At 40.6% G+C, this 23,207-nt stretch overlaps 1 protein-coding gene across 1 annotated transcript; it reads right to left on the minus strand.

Moving 5' to 3' along the window:
* Positions 1 to 4,600: 4,600 nt before the first annotated feature.
* On the minus strand, positions 4,601 to 7,405 carry LOC124151595 (A disintegrin and metalloproteinase with thrombospondin motifs 9-like). The gene is made up of 4 exons (XM_046524126.2): positions 7,390 to 7,405; positions 6,711 to 6,994; positions 5,777 to 5,941; positions 4,601 to 5,387 (listed from the first exon to the last, which is right to left on the minus strand). The coding sequence occupies exons 1-4, from the start codon at positions 7,403 to 7,405 to the stop codon at positions 5,229 to 5,231; spliced, it is 624 nt and encodes a 207-aa protein (XP_046380082.1). The 3' UTR covers positions 4,601 to 5,228.
* Between the last annotated feature and the right edge of the window lie 15,802 nt (positions 7,406 to 23,207).

Consider the following 23,207-nt stretch of genomic DNA (forward strand, 5'->3'; position numbering starts at 1 on the left):
TTGGACATTTTCTCAGTTCTGCAACAGTCCCTTTTCACATACCGTATAGGGGCGGTCGGGTAGCCAAGTGGTTATAGCGTTCGCTCGTCACGCCGAAGAACCGGGTTCGATTCCCGACATTGGGTACAAAGTGTGAAGCTCATTTCTGGTGTCCCCCGCCGTGAGATTGCTGGAATATTGCTGAAAGCGTCATAAAACTATTTAAGTTCGATCGCTTTCAAATCGCGATTATCTGTTTTTTTGAGCTTCAGAAGTGAAGTTGTGACATCAGTCTTCCGAAATTGGCCAAACGAAAAGACCAGAAACAATACTTAAGTTCGTTCAGCTTGTCAGCTTGCGGGATGTATCGTGTTGCATTCTATCTCTGATGGGCGGAGAATCCACGGGAGGCAACTCGTGTAGGAATAAAGCCGACTGGATTATTTTGATCGTATGTGCACCAATATCCTCCTCTGAGAACGTTTAAATATTTCAGAGAAATGTTGTCTGGGTGATTTTGGGAGGGTACCTTCTGTAACACATGTTCGTTTTGGTGTTTTTTTAATCTTTGTAATTCCATTATATTGCTTGAATACTTTCGTTGTCGTGCTCATGCACAACTCACTATCTCGCGCCTTGGCAGAATAACAAATAGATTTATTGATGTATACAGTTTAAAATGAAAACATACTGAAATTGCAAATGGAATTCACATACAAAGAGTTGCACGGATAATACTATTAGTTGTAGCAGGATCACGAGGGGTGAATGGGGAGTTGTGCGTTAAGTTTTATACCACGAGCCGGAGGCGATCCTGCTACAACAAATTTATCGACCTGACATATTATAATATGACATTGTAAAGGAATTCAAACAAATTCAAAATTGATAGAACAGCTGTCCGAGTGAGTTTTGATTAACTTGTGCTATGACTTCCATTGACTCGGGAAAAGTGTGCGTTTTTTTGCATAAGGGATTTATTCTGCCTCTCTGATATCTGCGTGCAGCCCTTATTGCGCGTGGCGAGGTATAAGAGATTTATTCCCCCGCTGAGAAATATATTACCCTCCAAGGCGGTTACACAGTATTTTTTATCAAGATCACGTGGACCAATCATTGAGGTATGATAAATGTACATGTAGTTCCTTGTCTGTCTGTAAACAGGGAAACAGTGAGTCCCTGACAAGGAGGTAGAATGAGTCTACCTAGAAAATAATGGACTCCTCCAAACATAAAAAAGTGTAACAAAAAAGTATGATACGAGCAAACACATTAAAATTTTATTAATAAATTAGCAAGTACATGAAATTAACAATAAAATCACTTTAACGAAACAGGGAAAATGTGCAACATAGGTTAAATTCCATTCCCTGTTTAATATCTTACACCTTGTGTTTGACAACTATACGACTACCATTCCGTCTGAAATAAAAGTGCCTTATCATATCATATTTTATTAAATGCTTACCTTTGAGTGAATTGAAATGTTAGGGTTGATTACTATGACGTTATGAAACTCCTCGGACAAAACAGACTGGATCCTTGTGTATTTAATTATATTCCGCATCATCGAAGTCCCAGTACTTATAGAGGAAATAGTGATGACAGTGAAGATAATTAATGATCAGATCATATACATGTAATATTTAAGAAAAAATAAACGTAACATAAATTTGTTGATGTAATAAAATCACTCTAGTATGTCCACATTCAATACGGTAACATTTAAAAATAAGATTACAAAGTAATTAGGAAATCTAATAAAAGTGGTAAAAATTTATTCACACCTAATTATATCACCCCACCCGATCCTGTGCATCGCTGTCGTGTTATATGCGTGTTCAGATCCCGAGACCGTGAATTGTTAGGAATAAAACTGACAAAACAAACTTCCATAATATGACGAAATCCATTCATACAGTCCATTATGCGATTCTGACTAGAACATAAGCACGCCTTATTGTAATGATATCATGTGTTTGTGAAAAGGCAAGCATATCCTGCCCTAAAGGCTACACCCATCACAAACACATGGAAAGGCAAGTCAATTGTTTGAAGAAGAAAATACTTTAAAACAAATCACGGAGAAGAGAGAAACTGTATTTAATTAATGTGTCACGTACATATTAAATTCATATTGTACCGGTAAAAACTGTGAAGTGAGTTAGTGAGTTAAAATTTTAAGTCACATCGGCAATATTTCAGCCATATCATGACTATCAAGGGTTAAACATGTAGATACATTGGGACTTACATAAAAACCTGCCAACGAGGGACAGTAAACTAACTAGACTTATCACACAAAAATATTTAAAAGTAGTATGTAATCATAAAATGAATAGCACTTTACATAACATTACATTATAAAATCGGGCTATAGATCGCCAGCAACTGAAGGTAGATCACAATAGTAGGGACCACGGGGACTTCCAGGCCTTTAGCTCTCTGCATGGACCCAAGCCAGATTTACGTCATCCATTCAGGTGTTGGCGATTATTGCCAAATTTAGCCAAATTAAAAGAACACATATTCTACGATAAAAACTGTAGTTGGAATAACATACTTTGAATGATATGGACTTACGATACCCTCTCAGGGGGACAACAACTGTGGAGCCCATCTTTAAGAGGCTTATATGTGACACAACAACAAATTAAATTGCACAGATATACTTTTCAGGCGTATAAACATACCTGGTGAATATAATGTTTTCAATATATCTGTTTACACATAAAACAATTCAAATATACAATAACATAGTAGAATAAGTACTTATAACAAGTAAGTAAAAGTCATATTTACGTGTTAACATACGTGATTTAATAGTACATAAATATAGCTTGTTGCATAATCCTTGTTCTGGTTGTTGTTTTCATATTATGAAATAACTCTTTTCAATTATGTTTCTCCAGCAATTAACGAGTAAACCCTCATAATGGTGACAACTAGCATCATAAACCATCAAAACATTAGCACAAAATGCCATATATGAAGATATTCATACAACAAGGATTATCTACAGTTTGGTGACAAGAACATTGATCGTGAAAGAGAAATTCTGACCACAGACTCTTATCAGGTGACATCAACATTTGACTTGGCCTATTGTGACATGACATTAATGTACATATACTTCACACAATAGTTCAACTCTGGTGGCTACTCAAAACAAATTATTGAAAATTGAAGTATTAATATTATAAAATATGATAAAACAGTAAATGGTTGAGTTTGGTGACGGTGACAAACATCTATAGTGACTGACAGCGACAGTGGTTAAATAATTTTTCAAGGAACAATTAGATTTATCGACAACATCTACAGCATAGAGGCTGAACAACATATATCTTCCTATATCCACCCTTACTCTGTTTCTTAACTAATGTTATAGCTAAAGGTAAGGTGGAAGTTCAAAATTAGTTACAACATGAGGGAAACATCTATGTGCACGACGTCTCGGGGAGATAGCTATATGCAACATCATTTTTTGTTATTTAACGCCGCACTCAGCAATATTCCAGCTATATGACGGCGGTCTGTAAATAATCGAGTCTGGACCAGACAATCCAGTGTTTGATATCATGAGCATCATCGCAATTGGGATACGATGACATGCATCAACCACGTCAGCGAGCATGACCACCCGATTCCGTTAGTCGCCTCTTACGACAAGCATAGACGCCTTTTATGGTAGGCATGGGTTGTTGAAGACCTATTCTACCCTGGACTCTTCACGGGTCGGAATATTGTTGACTATGTTGTACATCTAACATTCCCATATTCCCAAAATGTGATTATCTGTGGACAGTCAAAAGTGGAAATAGAGGACCACATGTAGGCCTGTGATTCCTCAGCTTCATGGTTATCGGTATATGCTTGGTTGGTTAGTTTGTTGTTTAACGCCTTACTCAGCGATATTCCAGCTATATGATGGCGGTCTGTAAAAATAATTGAGTCTGGACCAGACAATCCAGTGATTGACATCATGAGCATCGATCGACCCACATGGGACCGATGACATGCATCAACCAAGTCAGCGAGCCTGACCACGCGATCCCGTTAGTCGCCTCTTACGAAAACATAGTCGCCTTTTACAACAAGCATAGTCGCCTTTTACGAAAAGCATATGCACATTCTTCTAATGACATTAAACCTTCATTTATTAACTCATTTATACATATTTGTACTTATTGAATATGTCAATGTCATATCGCTGTCGTATAAACCTAAATGCAGTTCACATAATTAATAATAACCATTGCAATAAATATAACATATCCGGAGTTAGTTAACTTGCATTATCGATGGTTCATAATGGTTCAGGGAACTCGAATTACACGCTGAACCTGTCGCTACTGTTTCTGTCTTTGCGACAAATGACGACGCTCCACATCATAGGTTGCCAAAATATGAATTCGCCTTCTTTCCTCAGGTAAACAGTATTCGTGTTAATATACCTTTGTCCCCCGCCACAAAGTGTGTGTGTGTGTGTGTGTGTGTGTGTGTGGGGGGGGGGTTGGGGGGGGGGTTGGGGGGGGGGGGGGGGGGGGGGGGGGTGGCGATACAGGAACGGAGTTCGTCCGTCCGTCAGTTAAAACTTATTTAAGTCAGACGAATGAAACTCTACAAGTGATATCACTGGTCATGATCATAAATGAATTCGAAAATTGGTGTCTTTAATTGATTTGATTGAGTTATGGCCCTTGCCCCATCTTTTCAACTAAGAGCATACTGAGTGAAATGGGGACAAGTTTTCTCTTAAACTTACTGAAGTTACATGAATGAAACTTTGCAAGCTTATCGAAGAGATGCTTGTAGAGACTGATTTCGAAAATCATCCACCACATCAACATCAACAACACCATGTTCCAAAACCAAGATTGGGTGAATATCCAGACTGTTTGGGAAGATAACCACATCTCATTCAGGATCATACAATCCTGACCATCCATCCGTACACAACATCTCCACACACCGGGCTTATGGCTGAATTACCAGACTGACCACTACTATCATATTATTGACATTGAATAATGTACTTTCATCCTACCATGTATGGACATTGTAATTGCTGTGCATAGTTTGTACTGATTTGTAAACCGAGTTCATTTTAATGCACAATTCTGGATGGTAGGTTGTTTGTTTCACACTGAATTTGTTTACGTACAGATTTCTGGGTGAACTTAATATTTCAATTTTGGAATCGACACTTAACACAATCCACACCATCCTCCACACACCGAGTTGACCTATGGCTGAATATCCAGATTGTTTGGGTAGAGGATCATGTCTCCATCAGGATCGCATCCCCCACAAAAGCCTCCACACACCAGATCAATGACGGCGCCATTCTGTGTCCAGGTGATACTGTGCACTTTGCCTGCGTATCCTTGTCCAGTCCACGTTATCTGGATATGAATGGATGTGCTTTGATTCCTTTTACATAACAAGTATGAACTTCGCCATTATCAAGACAGCGATTGGTTGGTTTGTTGTTTAACGCCTCACTCAGCAATATTCCAGCTATATGACAGTGGTCTGTAAAAAAATCGAGTCTGGACCAGACAATCCAGTGATTAATATCATGAGCATCGATCCACGCAATTGGGATACGATGACATGCATCAACCAAGTCGAGCCTGACCAGCCGATCCCGTTAGTTGCCTCTTACGGCAAGCACAGTCGCGTTTTACGGCAAGCACAGTCGCGTTTTACGGCACGCATGGGTTGCTGAATACCTATTCTACCCCGGATCTTTCATGCATATTAATGATGCAAGAAAAAAGGAATCACTTACATTTATAGAGAACTTCATCCCTGTGCCCAGTGTGTCGATGTGAAAGGTTCCTATTCGTTTGCAGCTTCCGGAAGGTGAGTTACAATCTTCTGCTGAACCAAATTTATGCGGCTTCGTCTTGTTCCCACTTGTGAAGGTGGTGTCAGTTCTCACAACAGTCATAGTCTAAAGTAAGGAAATATACCATTTCTCCAGAAACGTTTAAAATCACACCAGAAGAACTCAATATTTTATCCAAACTTAATTACTTACATTTGTAGGAGCTGAAGGGAAATAATTTCATTTTCTCAAAAATCCCTGCAATTTGAACATGGCTCACAGAAACCAATACTTCCCATAAATTATAATATAGTGAATGACTTCAGACACATACAACTGTTTGTATTCTTGTTTCATGGCTCGATTGAAATAGGGAGATAAAGTTAAAAATAATAAACAATAAAATATAACCAAACAAAACACCCTGCACTTTTCAGGCCCTTGGTAGCTGTAAGTATGAGTAATGTACGGGCATGTCAGCTTGATTTGGGAGGAACAGCGATGCAGGTGTTATGTGTTTATCACTTTACCGACAAACCCAGACACACAGCCGGAGAGGACTGTGATTCGAACCCACCTGGTACGCCTATGGGATGCACAACAATTGGGCCACCCCTTCTCCCTGATGATATTAATATTCAGCAAACGAAATAGGATTGGGAAACTCCACACCCTAGCTTTTCAAATACCTTGATGGATGCTTTAATGGAAACGCCATATTTGCTGGCATCAAACATTGGTGTTAATTAGGGTATTTTTAATTATCCCTGGCAAATTTGGAATGCCACAAAGCATTTTTGCTCTACCTATCATAGTGCAACGTAAGTTCTTCCATCACTTTACATGACATCCACTCACACACATGACAGAAACTGAAATTATAATAGGCACTTACCGATGGCTGAACTCTGATTCTATGAAACACTGTTACTCCGTCCAAGCCAACACGATCATTCACTAAATATGGCATTTCCTTCCCACAATTACCATTCGACCTTCTAGGATAGTTTCCAATGTTCCTATTTGGCAGTGTGACATACTCCAGCTGGTGCGTATCATTCATCAAGCAGTAGACCTTCACTGGCGCACCCTTAAACTGAGGAGCCAAGGGCAAGATGTTGTACTCTCCACTTTGAGCTGTTGGGTTGTTTTTCCTGATCTCAAAACATGTGGTAGGATCTGCAAAGGTGACAAATATAATACAAATGGCGTATTTTTAAGTTTGTTTGTTGTTTAACGCCGCACACAACAATATTCCAGCTATATGACGGCTATGTTTGGCACTGTCAATTGAATTAATGTAGTAATTACGCTTCCGTTTTTCACATACTTGAACTTCTAAAGTACAAAAGAACAAAATTTAAAATGACAAAGAAACACAATGTGGACACGAATTCAATTAAGATTCCTGAAATGTAAATGACAAACTTTCCTTCGAGTCTATTTATAGTGCAGCGGCATAGCCCCGAAATCTGAAAGTATTGTGCATTTTGTGATACAAGCACCAGATTTGGCACACAGTTACTTTAATATGTTGTTAACATTTTTGGATATGGAGCCACTTGAAATTCCACCTACGTGAGACGCCATTTTGAAAATCAAAATGGCGGCCATCAAAATTCTATAATTGTCAATGTTTCTGGATCTATGTCAGCTATACACTTCTTCTTGGGGTCAAGGAATTCAATGGTCTGAGATACAAGTGGCTAAAACTGCCACCATGTTGAATTTCAAGATGGCGGCACAGTAAACAATAAGTATTTAACACAATATTTTGTTATTTTAGCAAACTAAGCCACATAGAACAGTGATGTCTCAAATTCATTTTTTCGTGTGTGTGCGTGGGGATGGGGGTGGTTACAGACTATGCTCAAGCTACCTTGTATTTCAAAATACTATGTTGGTATAATATTCTCAATAACTATTCTAAAGTTAAATAGGGTCATTTCCTGGCTTCGCTGCCCCTGCTCTTGTTTTAAATGTAGATGCCCCAAATGAAGACTCTGTGTCTATATATAGATCAGACTGCACGGAAGTCCCGTGCTGAACAGCTGTGACATTAGATCTATATAGTGAGTGAGTGAGTTTGGTTTAACGCCGCTTTTAACATTATTCCAGTTATATCACGGCGTGTCAGCTTAATGTGGGAGGAATGCCCGAAGTGTTGCAGGTCTCAGACGTTTACCACTTCGGTTAAACCCACGAGCATGGGTATGGTGCTGACAAACCTAGAAACATAATCGGGGCGAACCGGGATTCGAACCAATCATAGGTTTCTGGCGTGCCCAAGGGATAACATACAGGTGGATAACATACAGGAAGATCTATGCTTTTTTTGCCACCAGGAACTTGGTATCGTCAAGCGGCAATACTGGAAATAGGGCAACATGTTTGTGAGGCTGCAGAGATGCTCGAGGACACTACATTGTTGGCGCAACTGAGTGCAGGGGATATGGTGGCAAGAGAAGCCAAGTACCACAGCAAATGCTTGACATCACTGTACAATCGAGCATGGGCAGTAGTGAAAAATGAGGCGAAGGAAGTAAGCATCAGAGAACAGATCATTTCGGCTGTCGTGGTAGCTGAACTGGTGACATATATAGACGAGACTATTGCAGAAGAGTCTGCTGCACCTATCTTCAAGCTAGCTGATTTGACCAAGTGGTATGCAAGCAGGATGGAACGGCTTGGGGTACAGCTGGACCAGCGCGTCCACAGTACATGACTGAAGGAACGCATGCTGGCACCTGACATGCAAGAGCATAAGAAAGGCAAGGACATCCTGCTAGTATTTGAAGAGGACGTAGGGGATGCACTGGCCAAGGCATGTAAATATGACCTTGACAATGATGCCGTACATCTGGCATGGTCTGCACAGATTGTGAGAAGACTTGTTCACTGTTGGTCAGTATTTCAGTGGCTCCTTTGCAGACATATGCCAAGAAAACAGTGTGTCAACACTCGTTCTGACAAAGGTATCTATGATACAAGAAGGGCCTGGTGTCAAGGATGAAACAGGCAAGCGTTCCCCAGCATCTTTGGCAATACCTCAGCTGCTGAAATACAACAGCATCAAGAATGCCAGGAAGGACGCACATGGAGTCACCTATGTCACGCACAAAATCAACCAGGAAACCCCACTGACAATATAGGTTGGTTTGATGCTTCATGCGCACACCAGAAAAAGAGAGTAGGTACATACCATGTCTGTTCTAGGAATCAGCATTTCATATGACCGAGTCCTCAGAATATCTGCTGAGTTGGGCAATAGTGTTTGTGAGCGATATCACCTGGAGCATGTTGCAGTCACCCCATCTGCTTTGCTCCCACTCTTTCATGACCAAGCTCACTCTGTGGCAACGATCCGGGATTCCAGGGATGTTGTAAAGGACGCTATCATCCACCTGAATCCAGGGCAAACACCTGTTGTGACTTTCAACCAGCCGCTGTATGCCATTGCCAAGCAAGGACAATGGAACTGGCCAGACGCACACGGGGAAAACCACTTTGTGATAATCTTAGGTGGTCTTCACATCGAAATGGCTGCCATGAAGACTGCAGGAGACGGTGCAGGCTGAGATAGCAACCTCTGGTATGGCACAGACTCCTTTCTGCGAGCAGCACATGTTTCACGCACTAGAAGCGCTCATTATGTGACAGCTGCCTCTTTCCATATTCTGCAACATGATGCGTATGACAAGTACACTGAACGGGCCGCTGCCGAGGAACAAAAGGCACTGGCGTTTGACACCTGGTGTGATGAGAGAGTGGAGAACTGTCCACAGTTTCAGTACTGGCCAATCTCTCTCCAGCTGGAGCTCTGCATCCTCATGTTTGTGCGATCACTTCGAGAAACAAACTTTACACTTCATTGACGCTTTGGCAGAGCTCTGCGCATGTTCAAAGGAGGACATTTCATTGCAAAGAAGACCAATCGCCCCTTCTCAGAAATTGCAATAGACCAGGCACATGAACAAAACAATGCGTGTATCAAGGGAGATTGTGGTGGGGCAAATGCAGGACAAAGCCACGGATTTACATCACCATGAGCAAACAAACAAAGCACAGATCAAATTTGGCCAAGATGTCCGTGCACTCAGGTCAGTCATGGAAGAGATGGGGAACCCATTTGAGGAACAAAGTACCCACCTGCTGGTACTTGACAACAAAGAAATATTGATCGAAACAGCAGGTGAGACTGTGAAAAATGTCCTCAAAATTGGCAAAGAACAGTTCAACTCCTTGGCAAAGGAGCGTTTGGCTGACACAGATCAAATCCCCTCAGTGATTTCATCAACCGCAACAAATTGCCACTGCTCAGCTCTACCAAAGCCACAGCTTCTAGCAAGAAGAAGCAGCAGCTAGCTTCAGCAAAGGATGACTCAGAACTCTTTTCAAGACTATATATTGCATGCCACACAAGGGAGGGTGATCTGGATGAGTTCTTCAAGCATGAGAACCGAGCCTACCCACCAGCACTGTCCCAAGAAGGACAGTTTCGAGTCAGCAAGTCAGACCTACTCAAGCCCATAGAAGAGCTTGCCAACAAGAAAACGGATGCACCACATGTCACCTGTGCCATACTCGATGGGGCTGCCATTGTCCAGATGCTGAAGCCAGGTGGCAGCAGAACATTCCTTGAATATGCAACAGGTGTGTTCGTTCCATATGTCGCATCACAGCTAGAGCATCGATCTCACCTTGACTTAGTGTGGGATCGCTACACAAAGTCTGGGAGCCTCAAAACTACTGCACGGGGCAACCGTGGCAAAGGCATCCGAAGGCGTGTCACTGCCGCTGCTGTGCTACCTGGAAACTGGCAGAACTTTTTTTATGTTGGTGAAAACATGGAAGAGCTGTTCAGTTTCTTGTCTGGACAACTTGTGAGATCTTTTGACACACCAGACAAGCAGTTGGTTGCCACAGACGGAGATTTGGTACTCACTGTCCCACCCCTTGAAGACATCACCAGTTTGGCCCAATGCAACAATGAGGAGGCCGACACCCAAAGATGGTGCATGCAGCAGATGCCATAAGGTGTGGACATCGGCAAATACTTATACAGACAGTGGACACAGACATTGTCATTCTTGCCATTGCACTGGTCCAAGAGCGACAGGAACGACTGGATGAACTCTGGCTTGCGTTCGGGACAGGCAAGAACTTCCGATACATAGAAGCGCATGAGGTTGCTGCAGGTCTGGGAACTGAGAAGTCAAAGGCACTTCCAGTGTTCCATGCTGTCACAGGTTGTGACACGGTATCGACATTTGCAGGCCGTGGCAAGATAACAGCAAGGGCTACATGGGATGTGTTCCAGGAGATTACAGCTGCAATCCTCCATCTGGCCTCCACACCAAGCGAGGTGCCTGCAGACGTCTTGTCAACTGTTGAAAGATTTGTCGTTTTACTCTATGACCGCACAAGCACATGCACTGATGTCAACCTCCTGAGGAAGAAGCTGTTCTCAAGGAAAGGAAGATCCCTTGAAGCAATACCTCCAACGCAGGCATCTCTTGAGCAACACATCAAGCCGGGCATTGCTGGGGACAGGCTCTTGTCGCATGCTGCACTCTGCCATCTCCATGCGACAGGGGCTGGGTCAAGACTAAAGATCAGTTTCAACCCCTCTGGACAACACTACCAGAAGTTGCAAAGTCATGCTATGAACTGATATCATGTGGATGCAAAAAGGGATGCAGTGGGAAATGCAAATGCAAGAAGTCAGCCCTCAAAATGCACCTAATGTGCGCCTGTGAGGGCGAATGTAACACCTAAACAGTATCAGTTACTGTTGAACATGTGTGAATGCTTCACATCCATGATCACTCAGTAATCTTCCCTTTTGAGTTGAGTAATGTTAGATAGTATTGTAAACATCATTTCCTTTTGTACTCCTGAGACTAGGATATGTGGTAATGTGTTTCTAGACGTTTTTGTTCAGTGCTGCCATTTTGAAATTCAATATGGCGGCAGTTATAGGCACTCGTAACTGACACCAATGGATTCTTTGACCCCCCCAAAATGTAGAATTAGCCACCAAGAAGAAGGTTGTAGTTGACATAGATCCAGACATATTGACAATTATAGATTTTTGATTGTCGCCATTTTGAACTTCAAAATGGCGTCTCACGCATACGGAATTTCAAGTGTCTCCATATCCAAAAATGTTTGCAGCTTATTAAAGTAACTCTGTGCCAAATTTGGTGCTTGTATCAGTATTATGCTTCGTCCGATTAAATCCCCTTGTTTCAGCAACAAGTATATGCCGGGGACAATACAACAACAAAATGTTATGTGGTACCTTGTTCGTTGTCGTAGATGTCAAACAAGCCACTGCCTGGGTTAATGACGCCGTCAGATATTGGCTCTGTGTGTCGTGTGATGCACATGCTGCTTGTGTCTGAAAACTGGAACTCCTGGCATGACATGCGGGAACACAGCATGGCACATGAAACTAGTCCAAAGACTGTGCCTGATGATGCTGGGAGTTGACTAAAACGGCTGGAGTTCTACTGGTTGTCTTTTTATAATGAGATTCTTTCAAACCTAATGTTACTGAAATACAAATAACCAAGAAAAGTGCTGCGAAGTAGATAATATCCATCTTCAGTTTCAAAAACGTTTCTGTAATGCGCATTAAGCCAGCTGAAGGTCCTCCTGTCCTGTCCGCTTGAGGGAGAATGAAACACTCAATGTAAGTTACTGCTTTTACATAGGCAGATACAGATCCCATTGAAATTACATGCATATGAGAAGTAGCTAAGAGACCACTGTTGTCATGATAAATACGATTGCTGCACGTAAACTGGCTTTGTTATGTTGCAATTGATACCTTGCGAACAGTACGTTGGCAACAATACGTTCCTCGGAGATTTTGCAAGATTCTTTGTTTCACATGCAATTGTGATGTAACGTTAGACTGTGGCGTACATATAAAATGTCATTTTTGTGCATTACCAACAATCCATCAATAATTTTTTATTCATGGTACTGAAACAGGTTGTTTTAACCGACTGTTTATGCCTAGAATTGTTATGATGTGCTGACTTGCTTAGTTAAATGTTTATATATAAGGCAGATCGGCTGTGTTTGAAACTGGTCAGCCGAGTCTATTTCAATTTCAATAGCGCTAACTGATTAGCATCTGCCAGCTCGTTTGACTGGTTTCAACAGCTTGCATCTCCAAGCGTTACGTATTTTGATAGACGTCCTGTAAACTATGTCGCGTTTACTGTCTTCGGAATGTGAAACTTAAAGTAGTAGAATATATTTGAATTTGATAAAACTTGAAGAAAAATATAATGATTTTGGCACTGTTATAGTACTGATGAGGCCATTGTTTGGGGCGTGTTACAAATCCATACAGTTTCTTAGTTTCATGTCATGATAAATGAACATAGATAAATATATCATAGTTGCTGTACAATCATATGCCATTGATTTACAAAAATTGTTACCATTTGGGTTGTGGTAGAAATATTTTTTTAGATATTTTGTTCTTAAATCAATATAGGCCCCTGAAGATCCGGGGTAGAATAGATCTTCAGCAACCCATGCTTACTGTAAAAGGCGACTGACGGCATCGGGTGGTCAGGCTCGCTGACTTGGTTGATGCATGTCATCGTATCCCAATTGCGCGGATTGATGCTCATGATATCAAACACTGGATTCCCTGGTCCAGACACGATTATTTACAAACCGCCGTCATATAGCTGGACTATTGCTGTGTGCGGCTGTGCGCGGTTGCCTTCAGCAACCCATGCTTGGTTATTGTAAGAGGCGACTAACGGGATCGTGTGGTCAGACTCGCTGACTTAGTTGATGCATGTCATTGATCCCATTTGTGTGGAAGGGTGGTCGTAGTGGTTGAAGCATTCGCTTGTCACACCGAAGATCCGGGTTCGAATCCCGACATGGGTACAATGTGTGAGGCCAATTTCTGGTGTCCCCCGCCGTGATATTGCAAGAATATTGCTAAAAGCGGCATAAAACCAAACTCGCTCACTCCCATGTGCGTGGATCATGATGCTCATGATATCAATCACTGGATTGTCTGGTCCAGACTCGATTATTTACAGACCGCCGCCATATAGCTTACCAACCAATCATATTGGTGTGTGCATCCTGTGATGACATAATATGCGAATAACCAACAAGGAATGCTTTTACGGTTTACCTTTCTTACTACATATATTCCCAAGGGAAAACTAAAGCGTAACCCCGAGTTAGTTGTTCTCTTCCTTGCCGATAATACAATACTCATTTACTGCACACGTCTCAAGATCGAAACCCTAACTACCTTCGAAATGTCTTGTGGCTGTAACAGAAAACAAATGTATCCCTACGACAGTAAATAAGCAGCCTTTTAACGATCCATCAGATTGTGTAAAATAGTTCGTCATTAGTGTTCATATTTAATATTATTGTATCACGTACACTTATACTAAAAACGAGGTAAACGTAAGAAACGTGTCGATGCATTTAATTCATAAACTTTAACACTTTTATAATTCAACTTTGGCGAGCGCCAGAATGTCACTTAAAGTTCTGACGTAACATTATAGAGGTTCAGACCGACAGGTTTTCAACCATGAACAAGCTGATCGAGACATGCATACAAACACTGGAATTATGGATGGATGGATATATGGATATGGCTTGTTTAGCAAAGGGCAGTTATTAATTCAGAATCCAGAATAATGGCACGTGGATGATACTTGGAAGTACGAAAGAATAGAACGTAGTTCTGAAAGCCGAGGTTTTTATAGAAAAACTCCCATGGGCATCAGAGAACATATAAAACTCTCTATCATGTTTCCTTCACAGTTACAAAATTTACATTTTAAATTTTCCAGTGCGATATAACTGACATGTGGAACAATGAGGATGTGTCTTTTATTACCCACATTGACGGATGCTCGTTTCTGCTGACATGCTGTTATGCACTTGTGACCCGACACACTTCACTGGCCTAGAATGGCTGAAATAATGCCGATGCAACATTACTATTGTTTAATCCACTTCACTCACCTGATTCATTCATTGTAATAAATTATTTACGTTTGCAGACTCTGGTTTGAATGACAACACTAGGTAAGAGCTATTTATGGGGCCTAGTTGGATTGGTTGTTAGGCGTCCTCATGCACAGCCAAAACGCCATAACATGCAAACAAATGCACTTGAGCTTATCAATTTCCTAAACAACTATGAACTTCACCATTATCAAGATAGTGGTTGGTTGAACAGTTTGTTGTTTAACGCCGCACTTCTTCTGCCTGTCTTCAGCAACCCATGCTTGCCGTAAAAAGCGACTATGCTTGGCGTAAGAGGCGACTAACGGGATCGGGTGGTCAGGCTCGCTGACTTGGTTGAAGCATGTCATCGATCCCAATTGCGTGGATCGATGCGCATGATGTCAATCACTGGATTGTCTGGTCCAGACTCGATTACTTGCAGACCGCTGTCATATAGCTGGAATATTGCTGAGTGCGGCGTAAAACAACAAACCAACCAACCAACGTTACGCTCCCTGCAAACTTATAAGACTATGAGTAAGGATTCTGGTAATTTTATAACAATAATCCCGAGTAATCAATCATGGCAATACGTGATCGTCATTTCGACATTACAAAGTACATCGATAACAGGTGTTGCACGAATTGCAGTTGTTAATAAGGATTAGGATCATCCATGGTGAGAGATTCAAATTAACACACAAGGGTTTATGCAGAGATTTCTAGGGTTTTGTTGCTTTATTTACATAAGGCCTCACATAATAGTCTACTGCGTTTAACTCTGACGATTAATTTCGCTTTTCAAATTTAATTCAGTATAATATCCATTTTCATACGTACTAAGAGACCCGTGAAGATCCGGTCTAGAATATGTCTTTAGCAGCCCATGCTTGCCGTAAAAGGCGACTATGCTTGTCGTAAAAGGCGACTAACGGGATCCGGTGGTCAGGCTCGCTGACTTGGTTCATGCATGTCATCGTATCTCAGTTGCGTGGATCGATGCTCATGATATTAATCGCTAGATTGTCTGGTCCAGACTGGATTATTTATAGACCGCCGACATATAGCTTGAATATTGCTGAGTGCGGCGTTAAACAACAAACAAAACGGTTACAGGAGCAGGCCCCTTCGCGTGACATGTATACAAAGATACAGCATTGTATGGCCAAAGTTGAACAATGTAATGGAACTCAAGTAACAAGTTGAACATTGTGAAAAAGACAAGAGGGATACAGCCATCAAGTGTTTATTCTTGTCAAGTAAATGCACAAATTGTCACCAACGATAAAACAATAATGAAAAAGGTAGTCACGGTGTCAAAAAATAAAAGTAAACATTCGGAAAATCGTTAATTTCCTATTGTCTTAAAGTCGGCAGTAAAACTGAAACAGTTGTCAAGGTTTTGTGCATTACAGGCCCATTAAAACATATTAAAATCACATTGACTAGGAACTATATTTCAGTTCTCAATATAACGTTAACGTTCAAGTCCTTTTCTGCAGAAAACAAACAGTTTCACAATGTCAAAATTGTAACTAACATATTGAAAACACAGTTGAAGAAATATGTTGGTTGATTTTCAGTCTTCACATTTTCCGTTGCCGTTGCCTGGGTCTTTCTCATTTCCAGGTGCCAATGGGTGGGCTCTGTCTTAGCTTGTTTAGGCGGATCCAGCACATTTTCGATCGGCGAAATAATTTTCTGTGGTTTGTGATAGCGTCAATTGATCAAGTGAGTGAGTGAGTTAAAATTTAACGTCGCATCGGCTATATTTCAGCCATATAGCGACAAGATCATGTTAATATATTCACAATTTAGTTGTTTATACAAAGTTATATTTAAAAACAATTTATGAAACATATTGAAGAAGTTTCAGTATAAAGGCCATAGGCCCAAGGACAATATTGATACATGTATTATATACAAAGTGGTGGTACAATATCAGAGGAACAGAGTGCAATTAAAGGACAAATTAGAATTATTATAATGAAGAACGTAAAGATAGGACATCTTAAATGTATTTAGCACATAATGACAAGGTTTCAATGTTAGAAGTTTGTAGTAAAGTTCAGAGGGAGTACTCATTTTTTAAGTTATTGTGGGAAAAGTATGTGTGTCTTAAAATATCTTAAGTTGGGCATACCAACAAAAAATGTAACTCATCTTCTATAATATTTTTACAAAAAGGACACCCAACCGCCTTTTCATTATGTGTAATTCTCCAATTCTTAATAATGTTAAAAAAAAACCTCCTAAAAATCTCTTTGGTGTACATGAAGCAAATATGGTTCAATGCGGAAAGTTGACTTTATAGTGGAATTAAAATCTCAATTTAAATGCTCATTTATCTTTGAAAAAAGAGATTGAACACAACAGTCTTTAACTCTTTTTCGAAATTCTAAAAGAAATAAATCAATATTGCCGACACTTTGATTATTCCATACATAATTAAAACCATATGAATAAAGTAATTTCTAAACATTTAAAGACCCATGTAATTCTGCTTTGCTCGTCCAATCTTCTCAATATGTCATAACATTGCTTTTGATATCTAGTATCCGGCATACATACAAGTTTGCACCAATATTTAATGCATCTGGTAAATGAATCGCAATATATATTACATGAAACTGTTCCCATGCCTCCCATTTATGCCAACCCCATACCATTTTATTTTACAAAAATACCTCTCCCGCCATACCGCTGTAATTCATCTTCAAGTTTGTTTATAAACATACTAAATAGTTGGTTGGTTGGTTGGTTGGTTTGTTTGTTGTTTAACGACGTACTCAGTAATATTCCAGCTATATGACGGCGGTCTGGACCAGACAATCCAGTGATTTATATCATGAGCATCGATCCACGCAATTGAGATCGATGACATGTATCAACCAAGTCAGCGAGCCTGATCACCCGATCCCGTTAGTCGCCTTTTACGACAAGCATAGTCACCTTTTACGGCAAGCATGGGTTGCTGAAGACCTATTCTATCCCGGAATCTTCACGGGTCCATGCTAAATAGAAATGGACATATAAAACAACCTTGACGAACACCGCGTAAACAATCAAAATATTCGGAAATGCTAACATTTGATGCTTTAACAGCTGATGTTGTCTTAGCATACATATCACCATCTTCCCGAGGCAAGAGAGTTAACTGACTTTAAAAGTCCAGTTTCCACCCTTGCCGAACTAGGCTGGAATTCCTGGGCTCGATCGTAGCGCCACCAGTGGCTATTACGAGTTATGGCCTTTCTATGCCTCTCATATTAACCAATCAGATACAACCTTTCGTATCACTTGCATTTGCTTCAAACAAAACGGTGGCGCCCAGTCGATCGATAATGAAGATCTATATTGTGATAAAACGAGTCTTACAACGCGAAGTGCTTCAAATCACGTGAGCACCTTGATTAAAAACATGAAAAGATGTTGACAACGAGTTAGCGGTGCACATGCTTTGCAAATCCTGCAATCGACCGAAATCTGCATGACACTTTACGAACCGGATTTCCATTTCGGTGCGCGATTTTGATTGGACTATGCATAGACTCGTTAGTCCAGCCAAAATGTAACTCCATAATACCAGCCTAGTTCGGCAAGGGTGGAAACTGGACTTTTATAGTCAGTTAACTCACTTGCCTCGGGAAGATGACATATCACAAATTACATTCAGCATTTTGCCTTTAATATCTTGTTGAGCCAACACATACCATAAAAGATCTCTATTGATAGAATCAAAAGCTTTATGGAAGTCTACGAATAAACAATAAAACGTACCCCTGGATTTGAATAAATATTTCTGAATTATTGATTGTAGTGTAAAATTATTATCAGTTGTAAAATAGCCAGTACGAAATCCAGCTTGACACTCAGGGTTTTTGTTAAACAAATCTACTAAAGTTTTATGTCTGTTATTTAAAACACGAAATGTTATACCGCAAATGTCTATGAAGAAATTCCTCTATAGTTATTCACATCATTTGTATTGCCTTTCTTATGAAGTGGAAAAATTATACTTTTAGACCAATACAATGGGAATTCACCAGATTCAAAAGTTGTATTAAAAAGAACATCTAACTATGGAAGTAACACATCACCTCCATGTTTCCACATTTCAGGAGGCATTCCATCTGGTCCAGAAGACAGTGCTTTAACTATTTCTTCTCTTGATATCTCTCTACTTAAGAGTTTTATTAGTATCATCATCAATATGAACAGGGATATCTTGGGAAACCTAAAGGAGACAAAGTCATCATCTAGTATGCTATCCTCAATATTCAAAATAATTATTTAAAAAGTCAATCCACCGAGAACTACTTTTATGTGGAGCTGGGAAATAAGACTTGTCTAGTAAGGATTTTACAGTAACCAGACCACAGTTGTTTTGAATTGCCCTCATTAACCGCACATGTAGATTTATAGCTAAAGACACATGATAATTTTCACATTTCTTCTGACAAAGTTCTCTGTATGTATTGCGAGCAATGTGAAACTGTCTCAAGTGTCTCGTATCGCCTGTTGTTCTAAATTTGTCTAATAAGGTGTATTTATTTCTTTTCAGTGTTATACATTTGCATCATACTAAGCCTTCTTATTTCCTGATACTGTACCCATAAACATGCCAGCCTTTCTAGCACTAGACTGTAAACATTGTGATAACTGCATAGCAGCCTCTGAAGTGTCATTCCAAACTAAAGATATAAATTGGTCCATAGACAGATTATTATTGAATAAACGTATCGGAATGTTGTGGTCTCCATCAATTGGGAGAACAGCTTCTTCAGTTATAGCCTTTTGCACATAGTTACAGTTAGCCCTGATTGAACAGGAAAGTGGAAAGTGATCAGATGCAGATCGTGTACATGTGTATGTGCATTTAAAGTATCAATAAAATCAAATAACTTTGTTAAGCAGGTTATTTAGTCCACCGTACTTGCACCGTTCGAGGTAAGACAGGTTAGCTACCACTTGGGTTATCTGGGAAACGACCATTTAGCATATGTTGTTTGTTATTTAACGCCGCACTCAACAATATTCCAGCTATATGACGGCGGTCTGTAAATAATCGACTCTGGACCAGACATTCCACTGATTGATATCATGAGCATCGATCCACACAATTGGGATCGATGACATGCATCACCCAAGTCAGCGAGCCTGACCACCCGATCCCGTTAGTCACCTTTACGACAAGCATACTCACCTTTTACGGCAAGCATGGGTTGCTGAAGACTTATCCTACCCCGGAAGCTTCACGGGTCTTTTAGCATATGTATTCCATATGTAAAACATAGATAAACAAATTCTTTTCCAAAATCGTTAACATCTTTATCTCTTGAAAGCCTGGGTATATGAAAGGAATCTTTTTCATATTGCATGTCATTCAGAATCTGAATGTAAATATCACTATCATCAGCATCATAAAGTATATAATCCGTTTATGATCCTGTTATAGCATTGATATCGCCTGCTAGTATCATGGCACCAACACAGCGTCAGTAGTCTAAGAGGTGAGGTGAAATTTGGTTTAACGTCGCGTCCAAGATTATTGCACTTATATAGCGACGTGCATGCACGTGTATGGCTGCTTGTACTAGTCCGGACTGATGCCGATTTATAGTGCTAGCTCAATGAGATACCATGCCGCAGTTTAACATGAATACCCCACTCAGACACAGTATACTGACTCCGAGCCGACCAGTCCTTGTTTTAGCCCCTTAATGCCGAGCGCCAGACAGGGTAACAACAAGTACCATCTTTTAACGTCTTTTTGTATGACGCGGCCCGGGATCGAACCCCGGACCTTCCGCTCTCCGGGCGGACGCTCTACCAGAAGACCACGGAGGCGGTCTAGTAGTCTAAGAAGACACGATTCGACACATATCACGCGTGTCAGACTTAACTGAAGGTAATTAAGGGTTGACATAAACAAATCCAAGCAAAATGTCTTTTTCAAATCCGAAAAATGTTAGCGTCTAAGATAACATAGATGCTATCACTGAAGGATTAATATACATATTTCACTCCACCTCTATTGTTGTACTAGCGATAATTTACATACACCCAGTAATCAGGACACACTTCTCAATGCTACCTTTTGAACATTACTACATATTTCAGCTAATCCAAAACTATCAAACACATTACAATGTTCATTAAATTCTCTATTTAGAATTTTGTTACCTAAGTCGTGCCCATTCCTTGTCATGAGAGAAACATATTTGAGCATAATAATATCATGTGTACAGTTTTAAAATACAGGCTATAGGCCAACAGTAACCAAAGCTAGGCCACCTCGCTGGGGATCATGGGGACTTAGAGTACCTCTGCTTCCTGCATGATACCCCAGCAGGATTTACGTCATCAATTCAGCTACGGATGGTTGTGCACAATACATAATAACAAACAAATACTCAGCAATGAGTTGGATTAAAAACACTGGTGGATGATAGTAACATCGATTAAGATAGGATTACGTGTCACACAGGGGGACAATAAATTTACGATACTTTAACCTCCTTGACAGGGCCTTCAATAATGTCAGGTGATTTTGTTTGTTGTTTAACGCCGCGCTCAGCAATATTCCAGCGATATGACGGCGGTCTGTAAATAATCGAGTCTGGACCAGACAATCCAGTGATTGACGTCATGAGCAATCGATACCATGACATGCATCAACCAAGTCAGCGAGTCTGACCACCCGAACACCGTTAGTCGCCTCTTACAACAAGCATAGTCGCCTGTTACGGCAAGCATGGGTTGCTGAAGACCTATTCTACCCCGGATCTTCACGGGTCTAAACAGCCAATAATCAAATAAGAACTAATAGTTGAATCCATCTGTAAATATAGATTTGTAAGTATCATATTTATTTCTTAATTGTTTTTAATCTTGTTGAAAAATAAGTTGATTTGTTTCAGATTTCTTATATTCAGTTTAGGTTAGACCCACCTCTGTTTTTGTACGGGGACACGGGTGGCCCAGTCGTCTAAGGCGCCGCGATTCGCTTTGCAGAGTTGCTTCCCTTTGGCAAGCCAGAAACCTATGATTGTGGGTTCGAATCCCGGTTCGCCTTGATTATGTTTCTAGGTTTGTCAGCACCATACCCGTGCTCGTAGGTTTCACCGAAGTGGTAAACGTCTGAGACCTGCATTACTTCGGGCTTTCCTCCCAAATTAAGCTGACACGCCGCGATGTAACTGTAATACTGTTAAAAGCGGCGTTAAACCCAACTCGCTCACTATTTTTGTACAAACTGCCATGGTGGGAAAGTCAAAAGTTGGGTTGGGGCGATATAATCAAGATTTAAGTAGCAGAAATATGAGATTGTATTCTTATTTCAAGGGGTGGAGTAAGACATGATTATTTTTATTGTAGAGTTCTTTCTCGGGAGGATTGAAGAACAACCGAAGCCAGGATCCTAGTTATTAGAATGCAGTTTAGAAATGAACAGTAAAGACAATTTATTGCGATGTTATTTTAGTGACGGTCATCAGCCTCCACATACAGACTATGAATCGGATAACTTCTAAAGGTAGAATAGATCTTCAGCAACCCATGCTTGCCGTAAAGGGCGACTATGCTTGTCGTAAAAGGCGACTTACGGGATCGGGTGGTCAGGCTCGCTGACTTTGTTCATGCATGTCATCGATCCCAATTGCGTGGATCGATGCTCATGATATTAATCACTGTATTGTCTGGTCCAGATTCGATTATTTACAGACCGCCGTCATATAGCTTGAATATTGCTGAGTGCGGCGTTAAACAACAAACCAACCAAATCTAAAGGCTCCAAGGCAAAGCCCCAGGCATTGATGATGAATGGAATCTACGACAATCATAGTCGTCTTTTACGAAAAGCATGGCTTGCGTAAGAGCTATTCTTTCCCGGCTCGTCACGGGCCCTAAAAGATATATATAAAAAAACTTCTAAAGGCCCAAATGCAAATCCTCAGGCAAGAAATGATGAATAGATCAACAAAGTTGGCGAGGGATATAGAAACGGGCTCCGTCCGTCCGTCCGTCCGTACGTCACGTTTCGTTTCCGGAGCATAACTCAGAAACGGTTCAATATTTTTTCATCAAACTTTGCAGGTCTGTCAAGTACATGCTATTTAGAATTTTTTATTTTTTACGTTTCCATGGCAGCAAGATGGACCTAGGTTCCAAACTCTTCTTTTTTTTTTACAATTTCCATGACAAGTTCCATCTCGGTTAATAAAAGGTTAGGGTTTGTTTAGATTGAATTATGTCATAAATTCGGCAACAGGGGCGGGGGATATAGCCACGTTAGTGGCAAACTCTTGTTAAAAGTTGCTTTTACAAGCTCTACCTTAGACGATTGAGCCTAAATAATTTTGGAACGCTCTGT

This window comes from Haliotis rufescens, unplaced genomic scaffold (assembly GCF_023055435.1).
Source record: "Haliotis rufescens isolate VD_foot unplaced genomic scaffold, xgHalRufe1.0.p SCAF_33, whole genome shotgun sequence".
Taxonomy (NCBI): Eukaryota; Metazoa; Mollusca; class Gastropoda; order Lepetellida; family Haliotidae; genus Haliotis; species Haliotis rufescens.